Source organism: Gorilla gorilla, chromosome 3, assembly GCF_029281585.2.
Source record: "Gorilla gorilla gorilla isolate KB3781 chromosome 3, NHGRI_mGorGor1-v2.1_pri, whole genome shotgun sequence".
Classification (NCBI taxonomy): Eukaryota; Metazoa; Chordata; class Mammalia; order Primates; family Hominidae; genus Gorilla; species Gorilla gorilla.
The window spans coordinates 148,035,617-148,061,619 of record NC_073227.2 but is presented as its reverse complement, the minus strand read 5'-3'; the positions used below and the strand labels follow the sequence as shown (position 1 = coordinate 148,061,619).

The 26,003-nt window shown below is 37.3% G+C and overlaps 1 protein-coding gene across 4 annotated transcripts; it reads right to left on the bottom strand.

The window, feature by feature from the left end:
• Positions 1–887: 887 nt before the first annotated feature.
• Positions 888–25,062, bottom strand: PLK4 (polo like kinase 4). 4 transcript variants are annotated; one of them, XM_019026056.4, is made up of 16 exons: positions 19,076–25,062; positions 18,298–18,393; positions 16,871–16,966; positions 16,675–16,789; positions 13,497–14,517; positions 12,730–12,830; positions 9,715–10,085; positions 8,754–8,858; positions 8,269–8,371; positions 7,434–7,583; positions 6,528–6,661; positions 6,342–6,433; positions 6,065–6,212; positions 4,842–4,982; positions 3,044–3,150; positions 888–1,520 (listed from the first exon to the last, which is right to left on the bottom strand). In XM_019026056.4, the coding sequence occupies exons 1-16, from the start codon at positions 19,103–19,105 to the stop codon at positions 1,418–1,420; spliced, it is 2,913 nt and encodes a 970-aa protein (XP_018881601.3). In that variant the 5' UTR covers positions 19,106–25,062; the 3' UTR covers positions 888–1,417. The 4 variants fall into 4 exon arrangements, with proteins under 4 accessions (XP_018881601.3, XP_018881602.3, XP_018881603.3 ...); XM_019026057.4 differs by having other exon boundaries at positions 13,599–14,517; XM_019026058.4 differs by lacking the exon at positions 19,076–25,062 and adding an exon at positions 18,867–19,020.
• Positions 25,063–26,003: the final 941 nt, after the last annotated feature.

Here is a 26,003-nt window from a genome sequence, read left to right as displayed (position 1 = left end):
AATGCCCATTAATGATAGACTGGATTAAGAAAATGTGGCACATATACACCATGGAATACTATGCAGCCATGAAAAAGGATGAGTTCATGTCCTTTGCAGGGACTTGAAGCTGGAAACCATCATTCTCAGCAAACTATCACAAGATCAGAAAACCAAACACTGCATGTTCTCATTTATAAGTGGAAGCTGAACAATAAGAACACATGGGGCTGGGCGTGGTGCCTCATGCCTGTAATCCAAGTACTTTGGGAGGCCAAGGCGGGCGGATCACCTGAGGTCAGGGATTCAAGACCAGCCTGGCCAACATGGCGAAACCCCATCTCTACTAAAAATACAAAAATTAGCTGGGTATGGTGGCATGCACCTGTAATCCCAGCTACTTGGGAGGCTGAGGCAGGAGAATTGCTTGAACCTGGGAGGCAGAGGTTGCAGTGACCCAAGATCGTGCCATTGCACTCCAGCCTGGGCGACAGAGTGAGACTCTGTCTCAAAAACAAAAACAAACCCACAAAAACACATGGACCTAGGGAGGGGAACATCACACACTGGGGCCTGTGGGGGATGGGGGGTTAGGGGAGGGATAACATTACAAGAAATACCTAATGTAGGTGACCGGTTGATGGGTGCAGCAAACTACCATGGCACATGTATACCTATGTAACAAAACTGCACGTTCTGCACATGTAACCCAGAACTTAATGTATAATTAAAAAAATTCATTAAAATATACAAGATTTTCAGATAATAGAGAAACAATGTATTTAACATTTGCAAAATTAATATTTAAAATTTAATTGGCTCCTCAACAGGCAACAAAATTTAAAAAGTGAGTTTACTGGTAAGTTATTTTAAAATAAGTATTTAATTAAATGAATCAAAAGATAATGTAACTTATCACTATATTTATTTTTTTATAAAATGCATTTGCAAAAGTGTTTCATCAGACACTGGTGTTACAAAAATAAATATAAAACAAATATACATGTTTACATATGTTACTTATAACATAAATACACATTATTTACATCTTCAAAAATTCCAAAATTCCAGCAGGTTTTGTCCATGATTCTCAACATGTCTGAGACGTAGGGAAAACAATAAAAGCACAAATAAACTACACATGATTTACATTTTTGCTTTTAAAAGATTGTTCAATACAAATATATGAACATAGTAAGTTCGGGGGTTATGGTCTAAGAGCAAAGTCAGGTGTTCTATTTTATATCCACTATATTTAGTAAGTGATTCAAGTTTCATTCTGCTTTGTTCTCTCAGAATACATCCTTTACATTATAGGTTAAAATTCTTTCATAGAAAGGCTTTCTGAAGACTTTATGTTAAATTAAAAAAAATCACTTTACTTGAAAGTCAACAAAAAAGTTATTTATTAAACTTATATGTCTGAAAGGAGTTTTAATCAATGAAAATTAGGAGTCGGATTAGAAAACATCAAAAGGATGGAAGACAGACACTGTAATTTCTGTTTGATGTAGTCTGGTAATTTTTCATTTTCTCCATACCTAAGTGAAGCAAAAGAAAAAAAGATAAAATCGTGACTGAATTACTTGGTTCTTATGAGAGTCCCAAAAAGCACATTATATTTTTCAGTAATTCTTCAATAACAAGAGGCACCTCAGAAAAATTATAACAATTATTTATTAGATACCTAAATCAAGTGAAGCATACACAGTTTCTTTTCTTTTAAAACAGACCATTTTCTAAACACATTTAAGTAACAGAAGGAAAATTAGATAAACTTGAACTGGCTTCGTAATTTCAAAAGCAAGCCAAAAATCTGGATTCCTCATTAAATTTAAAAGGCCCCGGACAGGCGCGGTGGTTAACGCCTGTAATCCCAGCACTTTGGGAGGCCAAGGGGGGTGGATTACGAGGTCAGGTGTTTGAGACCAGCCTGGCCAATATGGTGAAACCCTGTCTCTACTAAAAATACAAAATTAGCCAGGTGTGGTGGCGTATGCCTGTAATCTCAGCTACTCAGGAGGCTGAGGCAGGAGAATTGCTTGAACCCAGGAGGCGGAGGTTGCAGTGAGCCAAGTCGCACCACTAACTCGAGCCTGGGCAACAGAGTGAGACTCTGTCTCAAAAAAAAAAAAAAAAAAAAAAAAGCCCTAATTCTACAGAAAAATACCAAGCTAAACACATTATGAATACATTTCTATTTAAATGTTAACATTTTCCAAATGACCATAGCAAATAAAATGTCAACATGTATCCTGGGAACAAGGGTTTTACCCACTTTGCATCTGCATCCTTCCACTTTCTGGAGCACCTCAAAGAGCTTTTAACAAAGCCTCTCACTTGAAACATAGTTATTTAAGTGATGGCACTGCATTATCTAAATTTAACACAAAAATGCGTTGTAGGTAAGTATCTACAGATTATATTTGTCCCAAGTACTTCCATTACAATAAGCACTTCTCATAAAAGAGAACGCCTGCATTGGCATCGTCAGTACCCTACTTTTAGTAAGTTCTGATTTAAATGAGGAAAGCAAGTAACTCATTGTTTTTCATATTGCCAGATTCCTTATTTTTGGCTTGGTGCCTGACACATATTTTCATATAGAATGAATATACACATTCAAAAAAGTCTTTCAAACATTAATCACTTTACATTAGATTGGGGATATAGCCTTTCATTTGGGAAAAATAAGCAGGTTATCTTAAAGATTTCTTTTTTCTGTTCTTTTAAGTAAATAGGTTTGGTATATTATTTGAACCTACAATTAGGAGTCCCTTACTTCTGAAAAGGGCCATCGAGTTACACTATGGAACAGTAAGGCTACAAGGAACCCAACCTCTTAGAGTGGATTATTTATACCAATTGCCCTGAGTTAATATAGATAATCATAAAATATGCATTAATGACTACATGAATTGCTAAGAATAATTAACAGTTTAAAGAATCACACGATCATTGTCAAAATGAAAGAAGTATCTTTATTAAATCATCCATTTCAACATATAGAGAAAGAGAAATTATAGCAAAGGGCTGAATCTCGACCAGTATTTTAAGAACTTACCTAGTTGTTTGACCATTTGGTGAGGTATAACTGATAGAAGACACTCCTGCCTGCACAAGCAACTGGGACCCATCATTAAACTGAACCCACACAGCTCCACTAGTTAACTAGAAAAATAATAAGCATGGGTAAGAACAGGCACAGAAAAAAAAAAAAAGCAGTAGTAACACACAAAATTACTATACAGCAGAGGGTTTGTGGTTCTGTATTAATATTTAACATATTTAACAGGTTTTCCACAGTTAAAAAAAAAACTCTCTAAGTGACTACAAATTTGGGGCTATGATGGCAGAGCACTGAGAATATTCATGTCTTTTTCAGATTATTCCTTTAATAGCTAAGATATTACAATATTAAAATTATTAGAAAGTGAATCCTGTTTCCCATTAATTTCCATTAGGATTTCCAAGTTTTTTGGTTGTTGGTTTTTCCCCCACAAGAAATATTTAGTATTTCTTAACAAGAAGAGATTTAGGGAATAAAAGCAACATTTTCTTTGTCCTTAAGCCACAAGAATTTCTTTCCCGGCCTGAGAATATTACATTTTAGCCTCTGAAACTTCTTCCTTTAGTCATTAATAGTCACAATGTGTCACTCAAAATGGAGAAGTGCATAGTACATGGATGCCAAATCAAACAGACCTAGGCTTACATCTAGACTCTGCCAACTTAAGAGTACAGTGTAGGATTGTGCAAGTTAATCTACCATTATGAAGCATAATTTTACTATCTATAAAAGGAGATACAACTTTACTAGGTTATTTTGGGGGATAAACTAGACAAAGTATGCGAAAAATATGGTAGGTACCACAAAGCAGGTGCTCAACAAATGTTACCTACTCCCATAAAGTACTAGGTTGCATTTACTTCACTGTTAAGTAAAAGTACATGTGTCAGGCTCAGAAGTCTCTCCAAGTTTCAAGATTTTACATAATATACACATATAGGTTCACAACTATATAAAATTCTATAAGTTTGAAACTCAATATTGACTTCACTTTTTAAAAAAGATGGGGTCTTGCTTTGTTGCCCAGGCTGGCCTCAAACTCCTGGACTCAAATGACCCTCCCACCTCAGATTCTTGAGTAACTGGGACTATAGGCACGTGACATCACACCTGGCTTTCACTTGACTTTTAATGGAAAAATCCTTTTCTTCTTTTGCCAAATGAAAGTTACTCTACTGGCCGGGGGCAGTGGCTCACGCCTGTAATCTCAGCACTTTGGGAGGCTGAGGCAGGCAGATCACAAGGTCAGGGGATTGAGACCATCCTGGCTAACATGGTGAAACCCCGTCTCTACTAAAAATAGAAAAAATTAGCCCGGCTTGGCAGTGGGCGCCTGTAGTCCCAGCTACTCGGGAGGCTGAGGCAGGAGAATGGCATGAACCCAGGAGGCGGAGCTTGCAGTGTGAGACTTTGTCTCAAAAAAAAAAAAAAAAAAAGAAAGTTACTCTAATATTGATTACAAATAATTTCCAAAATTTAAAACGTCCCAGATATCACACTCTCCTCTTCACAATTAGTAATTATCATGACCTCTACTTTAAAAACAAATGGCAAAGGTAGGTCACCCAAGCCTAGCAGGCAACCTCTTATCAGCAATGTCTGGAGTCTTCCAACTGAATACAAATTTAAGAAGTTAAAATTTTTAATGATATAACCAATGTTAAAAGGTACAAAAACTTCCTTGTAAAAAGATATCATTACAATAATTTGTATTTTTTGGTAACTGTCTTATCAGTGTGAAAATGAAAAGAAATTCATACTGAGAAAATGCACTGTACTAGAAACTTCTCACCTGTGTAGCCCAACCAACATTTTTCACAAAAACAGATTTCAAAAGTTGTGCTGATTTAGGAAGACAATCTTTTAGACTATTAGAAGAGATGTCTGTTCCAGAAGCTGTAGTTTTAAGACCAAGTCCTTCATTTGTAACCATCTACAAAGAATAAAGGACAGGAAGATATTATTCCTCAGCATTTTTATAAGCCACATTCAGCAAAAGCAGACAATTATGAGATTTTTCATTAGCTTAATTTTTTTAAAAACAAAAATTTTTTAACGAAAATATAACCACATTATTGGAAATTAGAAAAATACAGAAAAGAACCCCCCACCCTCCTGCACAATTGCTGTTTTCATTTTGGTGGATTTCTTTCATCTTTTTATCCCATGGCATGTTCTTTTTGTGCATGTGGGTGAGTACACACAAATATACACACCTATTTCTTTAATGTTGCATTTTTCTACACTGCTATATAATCTTCATCGCCATGTTCATTAAATATATAATAAATTTAACCATGAGTCTATCATGAGCATTTAGGCAGTTAATGATATTTTACTAGTAAAAATAAAACAACTAGCCAGGCGTGGTGGCTCACGCCTGTAATCCCAGCACTTTGGGAGGCCAAGGCAGGTGGATCACAAGGTCAGGAGATTGAGACCATCCTGGCTAACATGGTGAAACCCCGTCTCTACTGGAAATACAAAAAAAATTAGCCGGGCATGGTGGCGGGCGCCTGTAGTCCCAGCTACTCGGGAGGCTGAGGCAGAAGAATGGCATGAACCCAGGAGGCGGAGCTTGCAGTGAGCCGAGATCGTGCCACTGCACTCCAGCCTGGGCGACTCTGTCTCAAAAACAAACAAACAAACAAAAAAAACTACATATGTATATGTTAATACACTTAGTTAGCTTTTCCCAGAGGGCTGAGATTAGGGCTCATTGAGGTAACATTTAAACAGAGACTTGAAAAATAAGACTTACATATATAAAGTTAAGTGGTTGGGGAAAAGAGTTCCAGGTCAAGTGAACAGCATGTGAAAAGGCCCTTTGACTTGTTTAAAGAACTGAAAGAAGGCCTTTGACGCTTAAACATAAATAGTATGGGATAAAGTGGCTCAGGATGAGGCTGGAAAAGTACGTAGATGATAGTAAAGCCACAATAAACTATTTTACCAGAAGGGCATCAGGCAATCATTGAAAGGTTTAAAGTACAGAAGTGACATATATTTACTTACAGAGGGATTAAGGATTGGTGCCTGTGTTGGAGAAGCAGCACTATGCATGACCATTCTGTTGAAAGATGCTCTATCTCTCGTTGGGTAATTTGAATCCACAGAAGGAGGAGGTGATAAGGCCTTAGGTGAACTAGTACTACCAGGTTTTCTGAAGGGGAAAAGTCCAAATATATTCCCTTGAAGCTTTCAATTTACAGAAAACTAAAGAATGTTTATAATATAAACATCAAACTTTTAAAACATTTTAGCCATATGTTTAAAATTTTCAGACATTTACCTTCCTATGATTATTGGGAAAAAGGGAGCACTCCTAGTTTTCCTTTCCTCTTCTGAAATTATGGATTCCAGTGCTAAACAAATACGATGACCCTATTTCAAAAGAAGAGTGCTTCTGTCATTGTTTCACCTATGTCATTTGCAATCATTATTAATTGGTATGAAAAACCTACAATTAGGTATGTACCTCATTAGCATGGTCCATATACATTTTTATCTCCTCTTTCAAGCTATTAACTTCACTTTCACTTTTTAAAGTGTAAGACTTCCCTGTCTTTTCAATCACCTGAATGAAATCTTCTGTTTTGTGTATTTTTACCCCTAAAAAAAAAAAAAATCAGAAAACTGTTCTCTTATCCTTTTTAAAAATATTCCTAGATTTATATTTATTATCATACCAGTATATAATGGCTCCTGGATCAAGGTATCATTTTTATTCATTTATTGACTATTAATAAAATGAGACTATCAAAGCATTCAATAAATATGGATCATCCATTTTTTTCCCAACATATATCTGGTTTAAGCCTGATACTTTTACATTTTAAAAAATCACTATATTCATACAAAAACATAATTGAAGGATAGCTATAATTATATGTGTACTGTGTGATATGAATGCTTTGTGTCCCTTAAAGGAGGTTTATAGATTAAAAAATAGTTCATCTTTATAGAATAGATTTAGAAAATAAGAACATTCATCTTTACAGAATAGATTTAGACTCAACCCTATCCTTTTTGCTACATTTATAATTCTCATAATTTGGTATATGTCCATTTAAGGTTTCTAATAAGAAATAGGACATCGTGCATTTCATGTGATTTTTATACCATCAGCCTAGACGTAGTTAAACTGGAGCTAAGTAGAAAAAGAGGACTAATATACATATTATAGGATAAATTGTTTAAAGGAAGGCTAGATAAATTTTGATTACTATGATTTGACATGTATACTACGCTGTGCAATTTATATATATAGTTATATACATACACATCTTTAAAACTGACTGTGTTGAATTTTAAAAGCCCACATATACGTAACTACTAAATTACAAACTAAAGGAACAAATTACCATTTCCAAATGGTACTTACCATCATAAAACCAAACCTCAAAATCAGCACCAGGAGAATTCTCCATCAAAATGCATTTAGCGTATCTTGTAAAATAAGTGATTTTCGGAGATTTAGATCTTACAAGCTGTACAAACCTGGAAGCATATTGATATTTTCGCCAGTATTTTTCTAAGGAAAAAAAATACTTAACATTAGGGAAGAAAGTGTTGACCTGACATACAGTTTTATCTATTTATTGTGATTTCTAATAGGGTTACATTAGACAGGTTTTCTTATTCTTTTCTAACAGTTACCTCAATGAAGTCTTACTATTCAGTACTTATGTCCATAGTCCATAATATCCAGAAACCAAACTGGGAGTCAAATTTGGTTAACTATAATTATAAATAATCATTTATGTAGCAGCACTGATTTCAAAGCTCAAAAGCCACATACACGGTGAATTATTTTTTAAATGCAGAATGCTTCACAAATTTGAGTCACAGGGGCCATGTTCTCTGTAACATTCCAACTTTAGTATATGTGCTCTGAAGCAAGCACAATGTTGAATTTTTTTAACATAACTATAGCCACATTCTAAACAAGTATACAAATTACATTTGTGAGACATATGACTAATGTTCTAGAGTTAGTTTTTAAATAGAATATAGTACCATTATAACACAGAATATTAATAATAAGCATTGCATTAAAGGCATACAACTCTCACCAGAAACATAGTACAAGAATATGATATGACCTAAAGTTTGACTGAAGCTAAGATATTTATAATTTATTATATCTATATATAGAGTTTATATGTATATACATATAAATCTACTATCAAAATTTATTCCCTGGTAAATTCACATACCTGGTAAATTGTCAAAGCTGTACCTACTGATGTTGTCAGTAGGTGAGGGTGGTCTATCAGCAAGAGGAAAACCTCTTCCACCATTTGGATAATAAATAGTGATCTGCCAAAAGATTTTTTAAAAATTCTAATTACATGCCATTAAGTTCCAGTACTATATTTTGCTAAAATGTATACAAAGTGTTTAAATGTAACATTAAATATTATTTTATAGAAAAATGTTAAATATTCTGTAAAAGTAATTTTTTTGCTTTTTAACTTAAACCAAAAGTTTAGATTTTCTTACTAGATATAATTATTTTTAACACTGCACCAATTTATTTAAACATGTTTAATATGCTATTTCAATTTTTGAATTCCAGAGACACTATCATACTGGCAAACTGATTTTAAAAAAACTTACATCATTGTAAAATGAATTAGAATGCTGAATGTGCTTAAACGATAATTTGAAGTTGCAAGGTAATAAGGTAACTACACATTACCGTATTTCCATCACTAGATATCTGAAGAACTTCTTTCACATATTCTTGAGATGCATACTCCTTTACAAGCTCCACACACACCTCCTCTGAATCAAGTATGCTCACCTAAAAAAAAAAAAAAAACCCAAATCAGTAATAATTCTTTTGTTTACTAGAACAGCTCTGACATACATAATACTTAGGAGTACTTAACCATGGCAGAAACAAATATTAAAGTCAAAATCAAAGCTGCTTCACTACAACAGTCCAGATCAGAGGTATATTTGAGCACAACTGTGAACCATATGGTGCAAAGGTAAGAATGTATAATGAAGTGTGAAGTGATAATCAATGAGCAGAAAGCAAACAGAAGGTAGAGTGGAGAACAAGGACTTTGAAAAGATAATAGCAAGCCAAACAAAGGCAAGGATGAAATGGGAAGTAAAATGGGAACAAACAACAGGATAAAGATAGAATTAAAAAAACACACACCATTCTCAATTCACATACAATAATTTTTAAACGCTAAACTTAAATGTGCATATCCCTTTTCTTTAGTTCCAGAAGCTAAAAAAATAAAAGTTATATTTTCCAGCTTTTTAAAATTTGAGACGGGATTAAATTTACAAACAATAAAAATAGAAGCAAAGGATAATATTAGCTCACTGATTGGAATTGTGAACAAAATAATCTTTAACCAGCATATAGCCAGTATTATTTTAAAATGTTTTTCATTCAACTCTACTTTAAATTAATAATTTAAAATTCAAAACTTATCAATATCATGTCACTATTATTAAGAAGACAGAGGGAAATAAGAGCTGTTTTTCCATAAACACCCAGTCTCTTTTCTCTTTAATAAAGTTGATCATGTATACACCCCAAAGTAAAAGGACATTACAGAGGACTAAAAAATATGTTCTCAAGAATCGTATTCTCAAGTAAAATGTTATTTAGTAACTTAAGAAGATAACAGACATACCACAGCCTTTTTGGTTTTCTGTCTGATTGGTTTTAACCTGTGAGCAACCAACGGAGATGTAATGCTTCTTAATGTACGATTCTGATAACCCAATGGTGGCTCCATACCCCTAGTCTTGCTCTGTTCAGAAAGAGGATCTGAGCCAAAAACACATTCTTGTTGGATTATCTCAGGTTTACTGTGAAGTGCGGTCATATATTCTATGGTATTCTGCTGTTTTACAGAATGTGCATTATCAGAAGCATCAGAGTTCTTTTTGACTTTTGTATCAGTCCAGGCATTTTTTGATGTGTCCTTCTGCAAATCTGGATGGCCCTGGAAGTCCCGGTTTGGGCTGATGCTGTCATATTTAGTAGTTTTTCTTAAATGAGCTACAATATACATAGAATGAAGCAATTTAGTAAATAACTAAAAACACAAGTTGACACAAAATAACGTCACTCTGATTATAATAGCATTTTTTGAACAAAAGAAATCTAGTTACAAAAAACAAAACAATAAGAGCTCATAATTTTCTAACAAATAAGCAGTTTAAGACATGACTTTGGCCGGGCGCGGTGGCTCACGCCTGTAATCCCAGCACTTTGGGAGGCCGAGGCGGGCGGATCACGAGGTCAGGAGATCGAGACCATCCTGGCTAACACGGTGAAACCCCGTCTCTACTAAAAAAAAAAAAAATACAAAAAATTAGCCGGGCGTGGTAGTGGGCGCCTGTAGTCCCAGCTACTCGGGAGGCTGAGGCAGGAGAATGGAGTGAACCCGGGAGGTGGAGCTTGCAGTGAGCCGAGATTGCGTCTCAAAAAAAAAAAAAAAAAAAAAAAAAGACATGACTTTGAAAGAACATTTTAAACCAGATCGTGAAGAAATACCTTTAGTATTCCTAAGACTAAGACACAAAAGATATTAACATAAAATTAATTTTTCAATTAAGGCAAAAACTAGTCACTATATGGTCACCTATTAATCCTAAAGCATGCAACTGCCAATGCTCCAACAAAAGCAGATTTGAGTTCCCAAGTAATCATTCTACATGAGAAAAATATATAAATTTACTCTCTTTAAGCTAAGAACTGTCTATCCCATCTTTACTTAGAAATACTTGCAATTAATGAAAACATGCAACTAAAAGCAAAAACACTATATGAACAGCTTTAACATTAATATTTAATTTTAAATTACACATGTACTTGCACCAGCATTTTTTAAAAAAGTCATTCACTTTACCAATTTTTATTTTGTATGGTTTTAAAGTTCACATACAGAACAGTATCTTTTAAAGGCTTTAAATGATCAGATTATATAAAACTTGGTAAGGCAATTTTTCAATGCTAAACTAAAAATTTGAATTATATATTTTTTCTTAAATGACTTTTTAGTGCTTTCCCCCCACTCTCATTATGACAGAAATTATTTTGTATCAAATAATATACTGAAAAATTGCAGGAACACTACTGGATTATTATAAACAAGGTTATTTCTCCATCTCAGACAAGTCTGTGTTACTAAATATAAGTATCTGTAAACACAACAGATGTGCAAAATTAAGTATGTGGCAGTTTTATAGTTTAAAAAACAAACCTGAATTATCATCTCTAATTAGTATAAATAAAAAGACTAATTTCCTTTTGGGCTTCTGAGAATAATATACATTAAAAAAAGAGAAGAATAGACTCAAGATAACATACAACTCTCTGATTAAATTACAGCTGTGTTATTTGCTTTTTGTCTATGAGGTAATATGATACTTAGTAAAAAATGATCTCCTCCTCTCCATATGTCTCTTTTATTCTTTTTCCATCATTATTTCCCAATTCACCTTCTGTGAATCTGTCATGTTCATTAATGAGGAATGTTTAACCTTCAAACTCTGTATTATAAACAACATAATGACTTGGATGATAGCTGTTTAAAAATATTTAGGTTTTAGTTGTTCTGTACTTTAGTGTGAGGTCCCATTGGTACCCTATACTGTCCTTATCAGCTTCCACTTAAAAATAAGGTCAATCATCTTTTCATTATTTTATGGGCACTGATAGAAGGTGCTGATTATAGAGAGGCTGCAAGAGCAGGGGTTAAGAATAAAGTCTCTGAGCCACACTACTTATGTTCGAACCCTGGCTCCTCTGCTGAATGGTCACATAGCTTGGGCAAATTAAGCTCTGTGTACCCAGTTTCCTCATCTGTAAGACGGAGATAATAACAGTATCTTCCTCATGTTTTTTTGTGAGAACTTAATATATGTTAAACATTAAGGACAGTGGCTGACTTACAGCAAATATTCAAATATTGTAATACAGCTTTATTGAGACGTACTGAAAATGCTTTTTTTTTTTTTTTTTGAGACAGTCTAGCTCTATCACCTAGACTGGAGTGCAGTGGCGTGATCTCAGCTCACTGCAACCTCTGTCTCCCTGGTTCAAGCGATTCTTGTGCCTCAGCCATCCGAGTAGATGGGATTACAGGTGTGTGCCACCAAACGCAGCTAATTTTTGTATTTTTAGTAGAGACGGGGTTTCACCATGTTGGCCAGGGTGGTCTCGAATGCCTGACCTCAAGTTACCTGCCTGGCTTGGCCTCCCAAAGTACTAGGATTACAGGCATGAGCCACCACGCCTGGCCAATGCTTTTTTTTTTTTTTTTGACAGGGTCTCTCTCTCTGTCACACAGGCTGGAGTGCAGTGTGATCATAGCTCACTGCAGCCTTGAACTCCTGAGCTCAGGCAATCCTCCTGCTTCAGCTTCTCAAGTAGCTGGGACTACAGGTACATGCCACCAAACTCAACTAATTTTTTATTTTTTGTAGATACAGGGTCTTGCTATGTGCCCAAACTGGTCTTGAACTCCTGGCCTCAAGCAATCCACCAGTCCTGGCCTCACAAGTGTTGGGATTACAGGCATGAGCTACTGCACCAAGCAAGAAAATGATTTTCTTTAAAAATCTCAAATAGAACACTGCAATGCTTGGTAAGTTTCCAAGTAATTAATTCTTGATTAAATACTCCATTAAAAACTCACCATTTATTTGCAGATTCCCAAACCACTGTTGTACCGTTTCAGTCTGAGGTGTCGGGTCTGCAAATGGAAAAGGAGTTTTTCCTGGACAAAGATGATTGGAGCTAAACAAACAAACAAAAAAATCCCATAAACTAATAAAAAATTATCAGGTAACTTTTTAAGGTAAAAATATTAGAAAAGGATTTCTTCTGATTTGAATACCTGAACATTTTAGAATAACTATAGAAAACAATATTGGCATAACTATGCTATCTTTAAAAAGCTAAACTCCCATGCCAAAATGCCCAGGGCACTTTGACAGCATTTCTGTATGGCTACTGCCCTCTTATAATTTAAGCATAAAAATCACAAAATGAACAGAAAAAGAAAAAAAACACAATACAGTCACTAAAAATTAGTTTTCATATTGGAAGCAGTCAGTATTATGACCACTCAATCTCAGCTTTTCTATCTATGTATACAGTTATTATTAAGTACTTTAGGGGGTAAGGCATGACTAATATATATGATACTTTGCACTGGAGACTCACTCCATATAAAATTAAAAAATGAGGCTAAAAATTTCCAAATATTAAACAATTTTATAAACACATTCATGAACACACACACTCCTGTTAAGACTGTTAACCACAGGTCAAAATCATGACAGTGGTTTTTTTTTTTTAGACATTCATTTCCCTGGTATCCCCCCGCTTACAGGCAGCTTCATATTTATACTAGTATAATGTTACCAAAAAACAAAATGCCTCTGATAGAATTATTCTTACAGCGCTTGATTGTTATCAGGTCTTTCAAAAGATCCAGAACTACTGGATGTCTTTTCTTTAAAGAAGTTAAAAATGTTGGCATTGTTGTCTGTGGGTGAGTACCTCTCTTCATTTTCACCTCCTCCTGATCTTTTGGACATTGAAAGCATTTCTGCTGAGTGACATCGTTCCATTGTATATGTTTTTGCTTGAGACTGACTATTAGAAGTGCCAGATCTATCAGAGGAATAAGCTCTACGAAGGTATCGAGAATGTGGCCTTTCTTCTGCATCTTGAATTACTCTTCCCCTTCCACTATTACTGGTTTCTTGATTTCCCCACTGAGTATAAAAACTGTTTCCATCTCCTGAAGAAGAAAAATCACTTGAACTTTTATTCTTTGGAAATACAGTCATTTTATTTGGGAGTGGCTGACCAATCAAAAGTCTTCTTTTGTCAAATAAACTACCACTTATACTGGTACTGGAAGAAGCTGTAATTGCAGTAGAAATTGTGGCATGCCCACTATCAATTGAGTCTTCCACAGTTCTTAAATCTTTACTTTTTGTTGAAGAATTTCGGGACATAAAAGGATGGTCCAATACTGAAGACAGGCTTAAACGATCTGCTGGATTTCTACGAAGTAACTGGTGAATAAGGTCCTTGGCCTCTATTGACAAAAAAGTTGGCATTTCATAATCTGCCAATACTACTTTATTTAATGTGTTCTTGACTGTGTCAGTGTCGAAGGGTGGTCTCCCGATAAGTAATGTATAAAACATACAGCCCAGGGACCAAACATCAGATTCAAGGCCATGTGCACTTCGAGTGGCAATTTCTGGTGAAATGTAGTTAGGAGTTCCACATAATGTATAGTGCTTTTCATGTGGCATTTTCAGTTGAGTTGCCAGCCCAAAATCAGCAATCTTGATGTTCATATTACGAGTCAGTAGGAGGTTAGAAAGTGTGAGGTCCCGGTGTAGTATACCATGAGAATGAAGATACAACATCCCTGTGATGATCTGGTGCATGAAGTGTCGAGCTGTTAGGATTTTAAAAAAGAGAATTTACAATTTAGAAACTCTGGAAGATTCAGTATCTAGTATTTAGTATACATTATGAAACCCAGGTAAATATTCTAGAGCACTGTAGAAGAACAGTGGCTTGAAGCTTAGATTTACCAGCCACTTCAATTACCAGCAATTATCAGAGTGGTACCAACACACCCCTCTAAAGATATCATATTAACCTTTTTTTTTTTTTTTTTTTTTTTTGAGACGGAGTCTCGCTGTGTCCCTCAGGCTGGAGTGCAGTGGTGCGATCTTGGCTCACAGCAAGCTCCGCCTCCCGGGTTCATGCCATTCTCCTGCCTCAGCCTCCCGAGTAGCTGGGACTACAGGCGCCCGCCACCGCGCCTGGCTAATTTTTTGTGTTTTTAGTAGAGACAGGGTTTCACTGTGTTAGCCAGGATGGTCTCGATCTCCTGACCTCGTGATCCACCCACCTTGGCCTCCCAAAGGGCTGGGATTTCAGGCTTGAGCCACCGCGCCTGGCCTATCATATTAACCTTTAAGAAAACTAGGCATTCCTTTTAATCTTCGTTATTTCCAACTGATGAGCGTTTTACATGCAGTTAAGAGAAGCCTAATTTTTTTTTAGCAATTCAGAGTCATTAGGGTAACCATAGCAATTAAGAAAAACAATTGCACAAACGATTCATACATATGTTCTAATTGTTAAAAAAAAGAAAAAGCTAAAGTTCCAACGATGTCTCCCGAACTTTCCCAAGTAATCAATTTGTAAGCTTTTTTTTTTAGATGGAGTCTTGCTCTGTCACCAGGCTGGAGTGCAGTGGCACAATCTCAGTTCACTGCAATCTCTGCCTCCCGAGTTCAAGCAATTCTCCTGCCTCAGCTTCCCGAGTAGGTGGGATTACAGGAGAGCACCACCACACCGAGCTAATTTTTTTTTGTATTTTTAGTAGAGACGGGGTTTCACCATGTCAGCCAGGATGGTCTTGATCTCCTGACCTTGCGATCCATCCACCTCAGCCTCCCAAGTAGCTAGGCTGACAGGCATGAGCCACCGTGCCCGGCTAATTTTTGCATTTTTAGTAGAGATAGGGTTTTACCATATTGGCCAGGCTGGTCTTGAACTCCTGACCTCAGGTGATCTACGTGCCTCAGCCTCCCAAGGTGCTGGGATTACAGGCGTGAGCCACTGAGCCCAGCCTAATAAGGCCTTTTTTAATGAAGTATTATAAAAAAATGCAGTAGTCATTATCAAGATGAGTATCAATTTTTTTTTAATTTGTATTATTTCTTTGAAATAAACTTCCAACAATGGAATCTGAGTCAAAGAATATAAATAGTTCCGTAACTCTAAACACATATGCCCGAATTGTTTTCCAAATGGCTTATATAGATTCAGATGTACAAGAAGCCTATCAGCAACTACTTCTGTTAGCTTGTCTGTAATCTCAGTTAGCAGAGCAAGATAACTTGAAAACAATCATTTGTGTCAATGTATAGACCTTATTTGGTTCTGCTTTGAACTGCAAAAAATTATGAGAAATTGAGGAAGTCTGAAGCTATATATTTGATAGTAAATAATTATTAGGTGTGATAATGACTTTGTGGCTACGTTTTTAAAGAAGTCTATACTTTGAAATATTTATAGTTAAAAATATGTCTATAATTTGCCTTAAAATACTTTGGAAAATCAAGGTAGTAAAAACAGTAAAGATGAAATAATATGACCATGAGTCACTAGTTTTGGAAGCTGAGTGTTAAGTTCAGGGGACTCATTATAGCACACTACCTGTATGTTTCATGTTTTCTATAATAAACAGTTTCAATGGCTATTTGTGCTTGATTTAGAACTACTTTATAGTCACCAATGACATCCTAAAAAGGTTACTACATTTGAAAAGATACACAGTAAACTGCTACCAATAATTTAATTTAAAATGTGGTTTTAAGGACAGAAGGATAACAAATTTCTTACTTTACTACCGTAATAATTGAATTGTTTTAAGAATCAGCAGCTTGGGATGTAGGAAATCTCCTTTTCTAGCTTAAAGTAATAATTCAAACAGTTTTACTATATATTATAAAATAGCATATTCCTCAAAACTACACTTTAAAATGCAAAACTTTTATCCACCCAAACAAAACAAACAAAAAAAACACACACCTACCTTCATTTTCTGAGAAGGGTTTCACTCTATTCTTTAGATACCTGTTCATTTCTCCATTATGGCACATTTCTAATACCAGATACACATAATTGCTATCTTCAAAATAGTTATAAAGCTGAAATGTGAAAGGGCATAATAAATTAAAATATACAAAAATTCAGTGTCCTTGGTCACTTCTACAAAATTTGTATCTTACCTCCAAGATAGAAGGATGTTTCAATTGGCAATGTATTTTCACCTCATTTTGGACTCTCTGTACCATTCCTGCTTTGTACATGGCTTTCTTATCTATCTAAAAATAACAGGTTTAAATGTTGACAGACTTTCAAATATAAACTGGTTAAAAGTGAACTTTGAAAATAAAATATACTTTAAAATAGACTGAAGTCCTTTTATATGTCTTTGCGGTCAACCTACTGTTATCTGTTTTCCCCATGCACCTAGCAGAGTGCTCGGCAGAGAGGATGCTTGGTAAAAGTTTGCCCAATTAATTCTAATATCCTATCTCAATTTAAATAATCTAATAGCACAACTAGCCTAACTATAAGAAAAAAAAATCCCAATTCAGGCAAATTTTAGAGCAAAACCTCCAGTTCTTTTTCTAAGTGGTTTAGATAAACGATTTTTTTTTTAAAGGCAGGGTCTCACTGTCACCTAGGCTGGAGTGCAGTGGCATGATCACAGTTCACTGCAGCCTCAACCTCCCAGGCACAATCTATCCTCCCACCTCAGCCTCCTGAGTAGCTGGGACCACAGGCACACGCCACCACGCCCGGCTAATTTTTTTTTTTGAGATGGGAATTTAGCTCTTGTTGCCTGGGCTGGAGTGCAATGGCGTGATCTCGGCTCACCACAACCTCTGCCTCCCGGGTTCAAGCGATTCTCCTGCTCAGCCTTCAGAGTAGCTGGGATTACAGGTGTGCAGCACCACACCCGGCTAATTTTGTATTTTTAGTAGAGATGGGGTTTCTCCATGTTGGTCAGGCTGGTCTTGAACTACCGACCTCAGGTGATCCACCCGCCTCGGCCTCCCAAAGTGCTGGGATTACAGGCGTGAGCCACCGTGCCCAGCAGCAGCTAATTTTTGTATTTTTGGTAGAGAGGAGGTTTCACCATGTTGCACAGTTGTTTTCAAACTCCTGAGCTCAGGTGATCCACCTGCCTCAGCCTCCCAAAGCGTTGAGATTACAGGTGTGAGCCACCCACCAGCTGACAAATAATTCTTAATTTGCTTATGTTTATGTTACTCCTATTAGGCTGACTTCTAACAATCAAGAATAATATTTTGTATGTTACAGGGAAATACAAAATTATACACAGTGAACTATAAACAAATTATTTGTTAGTTGATTTCTACTCATTACTCCAAGTATGGATAATTACACCACATACGAGGTCTACTGAACATTAATGAAGATAAAACTTATTTAAGCAAGGTCAAGGCTTTCCTAAAATATTTTTAAGCTCAACGGCTGGACTTGGCACTATTGTCTTCTGCCTATGCAAAGTGTTCCTTACACTATAATCAAAGGAAAGGCTAGTAGATAAGGAGTTTCTGACATCTCTGATACCTCTCTAGTTACTTGCAAAGTACAGGAGAGAAGTTGATTAGTTTATTCTTACCATTTTGATTGCAACTTCCAAACCAGTGTGAATGGACTCAGCTCTGTAGACACCAGCAAATGATCCTTTACCAAGCAGATTTCCAACTTTAAAATCCTTAAAAGTTAAAATTAAAGATTATGTGTGATGACTCACAGCAGAAAGGAAGATGGGAAGGGGCTGGAAAAAGAAGATAAAATGGATCGAGTGGGGAATTTGACAAAATTCAAGCAGGTATTACACCTCGATGCAGCAGGTGTCTAGGGTGGAAGGCATGTTGACTCCGTGCGGGGATACCTGCGCTTCCACGCTGGACTGGAAGCTCAGGGTGATGGTGCACCCTAGTGATCTGGTTCCTCAACCTCAGTGCAGCCTAAGCGCCCTCCTCCCATCTCCAGCCAATCCCCGGGAGCGGAGGGCTTGGTCAGAATCCCGCCGCAGCTCCCGCCGGAGATAACCGCCATCCCCTTGGAGAAGTGGGAGGTAGCCCTGCCCTGCTCTAACGCGGTAGCTCGGGCGGGATTGCTGAAAGAAAGCCGCAGTGCCTCGGGACACTGCCTGGGGACACTGCTAGGCGGGGAGGGACTCACCTGTCCCGCCTCCCCTACTCTTACTGTCTCTTGAGGGGCGGGCCGCTCCGCCCCTAAACAGCTGGGGTCTGGGCCGTTGGGACCCTCCCTAAGCACCTCGGTGCCCGCCCCGCAGCCGTTAGCTTCGTTCGCTCCCCTTCCCACAGCGGTCTCGTGTCCTCCCACAGTTACTCCCACCCGCCCCGCTGCAGACTGCCGAGTCTTTTTACCTCGATCTTCTCCCCGATGCAGGTCGCCATATTTCCAGGCTCTGGCCTGGGTTCTCCGGATTAGCTTCCTTCACGCAGTCCCTTCGAGGCAGCGCTCCAAGCAGCCAGCCGGCCTTGGCGCCCATCAGGCTCGGCTCTCTAAACCGCAGCTCCAGGCGACGACGCTGAAACCACGGAAAGTTCTCCCTGACACCTTCCGAGGCCTGGGCGGTACCTCTGGGCTCCCATTTTGAAAATCTCCCGCCGCTTGCCGTCCGAGCTAGGCTGGTGGTGACGTAACGAGATGGATCGCTCCGGAAAGGCTGCGCCGGGGCGCGCATGCGCGGCAGACCTTCCTTTGCGGCCGGCCCGGGGTTCTAGACTTCGGGGCCAAGGGCCGGAAGCGCTGCGGAGAGTTTAGTTCGGGCGGGAGGCTGTCTCGGGCCCACTCTCGGAAGAACTTCTGCAAGACGGGTAAAAGAGCAGGCCTTAAAGATGGGACACTTATGGCTGATCGGTTACTTCACGGTCCGAAATACCACTTCTAATTCCGGAAAGCGTTTAAAACTATTTTAAAATGTCAAGCGTTTAAGACTTGACGGAACAGGGCAAAAAACATTACCTTCCTTTAAGGAACACCGTTTACACCACTACCGCTTATTCCGTAGTTTGTTACAACTGTAGTTAATGTGTACGGTACCTTAAGAAAACGAACTCCATTCTTTATTTTGGCAAACTCTTAAGTATTTAATATTATAATGTCATTTGTATAATAACTTACAGTTAGATCTCTCATACACATAATTTGTATGGATCAAAAGAGACCTCTGTAAGTTTGGGATGGTGTTTTGCAGGTGAGAAAAGTGTGATGCTTAAGGAAGGATATTTAACAAACAGAAGTAGCGCACAAACTTAGATCTTCTGTTATTAAGTGAAAGCTCTTTTCCTTGACGTTAGTGTATATTTCTTTTTCTTTTTCTTTTTTCTTTTGAGATGGAGTCTCGCTCTGTCGCCCAGGCTGGAGTGCAGTGACTCGATCTCGGCTCACTGCAGCCTCCATCTCCTGGGTTCCAGCGATTCTCCTTCCTCAGTCTCCCGGGTAGCTGGGATTTACAGGTACGCGCCACCACGACTGGCTAATTTTTGTATTTTTAGTAGAGACGGGGTTTCACCATGTTGGCCAGGCTGGTCTCGAACTCCTGACCTCAGGTGATCCGCCTGCGTCGGCTTCCCAAAGTGCTAGGAATACAGGCGTGAGCCTCCATGCCCGGCCCATTTTTTTTTTAAAACTTTTTATTTTCAAATAATTTAAGCTTACAGAAAAGTTGTAAGAATAATAGAGAACTCCTGTTGTCCTTTACTCAGATTAACCAATTCTTAACATTTTGCCACACTTGTTTTACTATTCTTCATGTGTAATATACATGTATAAATATATAAATAAGCCTATTATTTGTATTTTATGAATCATTCTAAAATAGGTTACATACACTATGCTCTTATACCCCTTATTTCTAAAGTGTGAATTTCTTAAGAACCAGGGTATCCTCTTGTATGTTTATCAAATTAAGGATATTTAGCATTGATACAATATTTATATTTAATCTGATCTACAGTTCATATTCCGATTTGTCAATTGTTCCAGTAATGTCTTTATTTAACATTTTTTCCTTCCAGTATAGATCTAGTACAGGATCACATACCATATTTAGTTACCATATCTTTTTAATTTCCTTTAATATGGAAGAGTTCCTCAGCATTTGTATTTTTGTGACATTGAGATTTTTGAAGAGTGCAGGCCAATTATTTATCATTCGTTCATTTGTTCATTCCAGTATTACTGAGGTATAGTTGACAAAAATTGTATTTATTCAAGTTGTACAGCATGATGATTTGATACACATTGTGAAATGATTACAACAATCAAATTAACACATTGTCACCACTCTTAGGGGTGTGTGTGTGTGTGTGTGTGTGTGTGTGTGTGTGACGGGCCAGTTATTTTACAGAATCTTCTCTACTTTGGGTTTGTCTCATGTTTCTTCAAGATTAGATTCAGGTTATGTATTCCTGATTGTAATATTACATACATGAGGTTATATTCTTTCCAAGAGACCACATTTGGAGGCACGTGATATTGTTTGTCTCTCATTAGTGATGTTAATTTGATCCCAGTTTCTCCACTGTATAAATTGCTGGTTTTCTACTTGCAACTAATAAGCAATCTATGGGGGAGACACTTGAATTTCCTGCAAATATTCTGCTCCTCAGCAAACCCCTCTCTCACAATTTAGCAGTATTATTGATTTTTCCTAAACTAGTCTTTACGATGATAGTTACAAAATGATAATTGTTCTCTCTCCATATGTATTAGAAACAATTTTGCCAAAAAGAAGAGCCCCGCCTGGTGTGGTGGCTCAAGTCTGTGATCCCAGCACTTTGGGAAGTTGAGGCAAGCAGATCGCTTGAGCCCAGGAGTTCCAGATCAGCCTGGGCAAAATAGTGGAAACACAGTCTCTACAAAAAATACAAAAATTAGCCAGGGGAGGTGACTTGCACCTGTGGTCCCAGCCACTCAGGAAGCTGAGGTGGAAAGATCACTTGAGCCTGGGTGGCAAAGGCTGCAGTGTGCCAGGTTCATGCCACTGCACCACAGCCTGGGCGACAGAGCGATACCCTGTCTCCAAAAAAACAAACAAACAAAAAACAACCAGAAGAGCCCTACATTTTGCCCTGTTTAATGATATACAGATGGTCCCCAACTTATTATTATGATGGTACAATTTATGATATTTTGTCTTTACAATGTATTTATAAGGCTATTAAATGCATTTTTTGACTTAGGATATTTTTGACTCATGATGAATTTATTGGGATGTAGCCCCCTCATAAGTCAAGGAACATCTGTGTTTTCAGTATGAATTTAGGGATTCCCAGATTATTGAATCAGTTATAATCCATTTCCTCAAAGGATTATAATCCATTACAATCTTATTTTGGTGTTCAAAGTGTCTGAGATTTGTTTAGTGAGAGCTCCTTTCAACCTAGCTGTTTTGATAGGACATATATATGTAAAAGCAGTTCTTTACTTTCTGGTACAACAAGATGTTCTAATTTTATTTTGGGCTTTCTCTCACCCAGCACTGAAAGGAGCCATTTCTGCAAAGTGTCCTGACACCTTGTAGTAGAAAATGGTGCTTAAAAAACAATATCTGGGAGCTTAGCAAGCTTATTGCGACTTAGGTGTCATTGCATCTATGCCTTTTCAGCAGATGAAACTAAAGAAAAAAATGTTAGTAATCATGAGTTCAAGCTGATATCACCAATTCTAATCTAATTTCACATAGTTGTTCCTACTACCTTAAATTTCTATTCAATCACTGTTACCATATATACATAATTTAAAAAATCAAATTGTTTTATAACAAATATTAATAACAAGCATACAAACTCTGCATTTCTGCTTCCCAGATGCAACCCTCTTCAATTCATTTAACTGTTCATTTTTATATGTTCTATCGTATTTCTAAATAACATGCTTATTTTCTTTTTTGATTTTTTTCAGTTATAGATTTAGCTCTATTAACTTTCTATTGTGGAAGATGAGGAACTATTTCTTTAGTTGCTTTTACTTTCACCCCTTTTCTTTTTCTTTTTTTTTTTCTTTTTTTGACACAGCGTCTTGCTCTGTCACCCAGGCTGGAGTGCAATGGCATGATCTCAGCTTACTGCAACCTCTGTCTCCCAGGTTCAAGCGATTCTCCTGCCTCAGCCTCCTGAGTAGCTGGGATTACAGGCACATGCCACCACACCCAGCTAATTTTTGTAATTTTGTATTTCACCATGTTGGCCAGGCTGGTCTCGAACTCCTGACCTCAGGTGATCCGTCTGCCTCAGCCTCCCAAAGTGCTGGGATTACAGGTGCGAGGCACCATGCCCGGCCACTTTCATCCCTTTGTGTCCTCAGTTCTTGTGACCTCATTCTCTAAATGTAATTACCTCATAAGTTTCTGTTTTTTCTTTGAGACTGAGTTTCGCCCTTTGCCCAGGCTGGGGTGCAATGGTGCGATCTCAGCTCACTGCAACCTCTGCCTTCCAGGTTCAAGCGATTCTCCTGCCTCAGCCTCCTGAGTAGCTGGGATTACAGGCATGTACCACCAAGCCCGGCTAATTTTTGTGTATTTTTAATAGAGACGGGGTTTCTCCATGTTGGTCAGGCTGGTCTCGAACTCCTGACCTCAGGTGATCTGCCTGCCTCCGCCTCCCAAAGTGCTGGGATTACAGATATGAGCCACCGCGTCCAGCCTAACTTTTTTTTTTTTTGAGACAGAGTCCCCCTCTGTCGCCTAGGCTGGAGTGCAGTGGCGCAATCTTGGCTTACTGCAACCTCTGCCTCCTGGGTTCAAGCAATTCTTGTGCCCCAGCCTCCCAAGTAGCTGGTATTATAGATACGTGCCACCATGCTCTGCTAATTTTTGTATTTTTCATAGAGACAGGGTTTTGCCATGTTGGCCAGGCTGGTCTTAAGCTCCAGACTTCAAGTGATCCACCTGCCTCAGCCTCCCAAAGTGCTGGGATTGCAGGCATGAGTCACCATGCCTGGCTACCTCGTAACTTTTGTTTCTCAATATTCAGAGTTTACAATGTTATTACAATTAAGTAAATATTACAGCTGAGATACACAAAATCCTTTCCCCTCTTTGTATAACTTTTAGTTACTTCTACGGTTTAAGAAAATACAGAACAAAGCTAGTGCTCTGAACAGCACTTTAAGGAATAGTGATGTGTAATTCTGAGGAAGCTGTGTTAAGACTATCTCATCTCATATCTTTACTTGAAATAATGTTTTCCTCTGAGATAGTCTGAGTCAAGAGATAATTCTTTACTAAGATAGTCTATTGGCTATATATAGGGGCTATTTATAGATGAAGGGATTGCAGGGAACTTTCATTTTCTACCTCCCATAGCCTTAATTTTTAAAATATTTATATTCAGCATGGAATTTTTTATTATAAAAAATTTTCAGGCAAAATGATAGGTAGAGAGAACAGTGCAATAATGAATTTCAAAGTTCAGTAATTTTTAGAAATGTGTCATAGGGTGAGTTTAACTTTTTTATGACTCTTTGAGTGAGAAGTTCCAGGTGGTGCCATGTCTGTGCAGTCTTAACCAGCTGAGGAATCAGACCAGAATTTGGGCTGACCACAGCAGCTAAAAAGTGAGTAGAAAAGCATGCAGGGTGAGAGAGGGAAACCATAAATTCTGTGCAAAAGCTCTGCCCAAATATTTGGCTGTGCCCTGAATTACACATGTGCTGTGCAGATTTTAATGTTAATTGCACAGATTTTTTTTAGCTGCTGCCCACTCCAAGGAAGATAGTTTGGAATTTGAGTTTAGCTCATTTAGATGTCTATAAAAACAACATAATGGTACTTTTTAAGACAAATATAACAAAATCTATTGTATCTAACATGAAGTTTTCAAAATGCCCAGGCTAAAATCTAAAATTAGTAGATATTAACAAAATAAGAAAATGTGACATGAAATTAAAAAAGACAAAACAGAATCAATAGAGACCAACCACAAAGTTGACCAAGATGAAAGAATTAGTACTTAAGGATTTAAAAGTAGCTATTATAACTATTATGCTCCAGAATGCAAAGGAATTTATGCTAGTAATGAATGAGCAAATAGGAATTTCAACACAGAAATAGGAACTAGAAAAAGAACCAAATGGAAATCATAGACCTGAAAAAAGGGCAAATGAAGACTTTGCTGAATGGGCTTAATAGTAGAGTGGGGATGACAGATGAAGGAATCAGGCAACTTGATGATAGATAAATAGTACTTAAAAAATCTTATGAGCCACCGCCTCAAAAAAAAAAAAATGAATACAGCTTCAGTGATCTGTAGAACGATATTTTTAAAAGACCAATATACGTTATCGGACCCCCACAAGAAAAAAGAGAAAGATGGGGGCAAAAAATATTTAAGAAAGAATAGCCAATGAAAAACATAAATATACATATTCAAGAGGCTCAGTCAATCCTAAGCAAGATAAATTCAATGAAAACCACACCAAGGTACATAATAATCAAGTGACAGTCATAATTTGACCATCAAAGTCAAATGATTATCAAAGATAATGAGAAAAATCTTGAAAACAACCAGACAAAAATCAATATATTACACACACAAAAAAGTAATATAAATGATGTTGACTTCTCACAAGAAATAATGGAAGGAAAAAGACAGTGAATTGACATCTTTAAGTGCTGATGAAGAAAGCCCCTGTCAATTCAGAATTCTATTATCTAACAAAAATAGTAATTTAGATAAATGAAAACAAGATAATTCATCATCCACTGACCTGCACTACAAGAAATGCCAAAGGAATTTTTTCACACTGTGTGGATTTGATAAGAAATAGAAACTCATATTGTCAGAAAGTAATCAAGAACATCAGAAATGGGAATTATGGGCTGGGCATGGTGGCTCATGTCTGTAATCCAATCACTTTGGGAGGCTGAGGCAGGCAGATCACTTGGGCCAGGAGTTCGAGACCAGCCTGGCCACCATGGTGAAATCCTGTCTCTACCAGAAATAAAAAATTAGCTGGGTGTGGTGGAGTGTGCCTGTAATCCCAGTTACTTGGGAGGCTGAGACACGAGAATCACTTGAACCCAGGAGGTGGAGGTTGCAGTGAGCTGAGATCGCACCACCACACTCCAGCCTGGGTGACAGAGTGAAACCCTGTCTCAAAAAAGAAAAAAAAAGAAAGAAAGAAATGGGAACTATGTAGATAAATATAAAGAACTATTATTTTGTTTCTTTATTTCTTTAAAATACACATCAGTAAATAATGTGAAAATTAAAATATTTTATTTGGCCAGTTGTATATCTTCTTCCCTTTTAAAAAAATATGAGACAGGGTCTTACTATGTTGCCC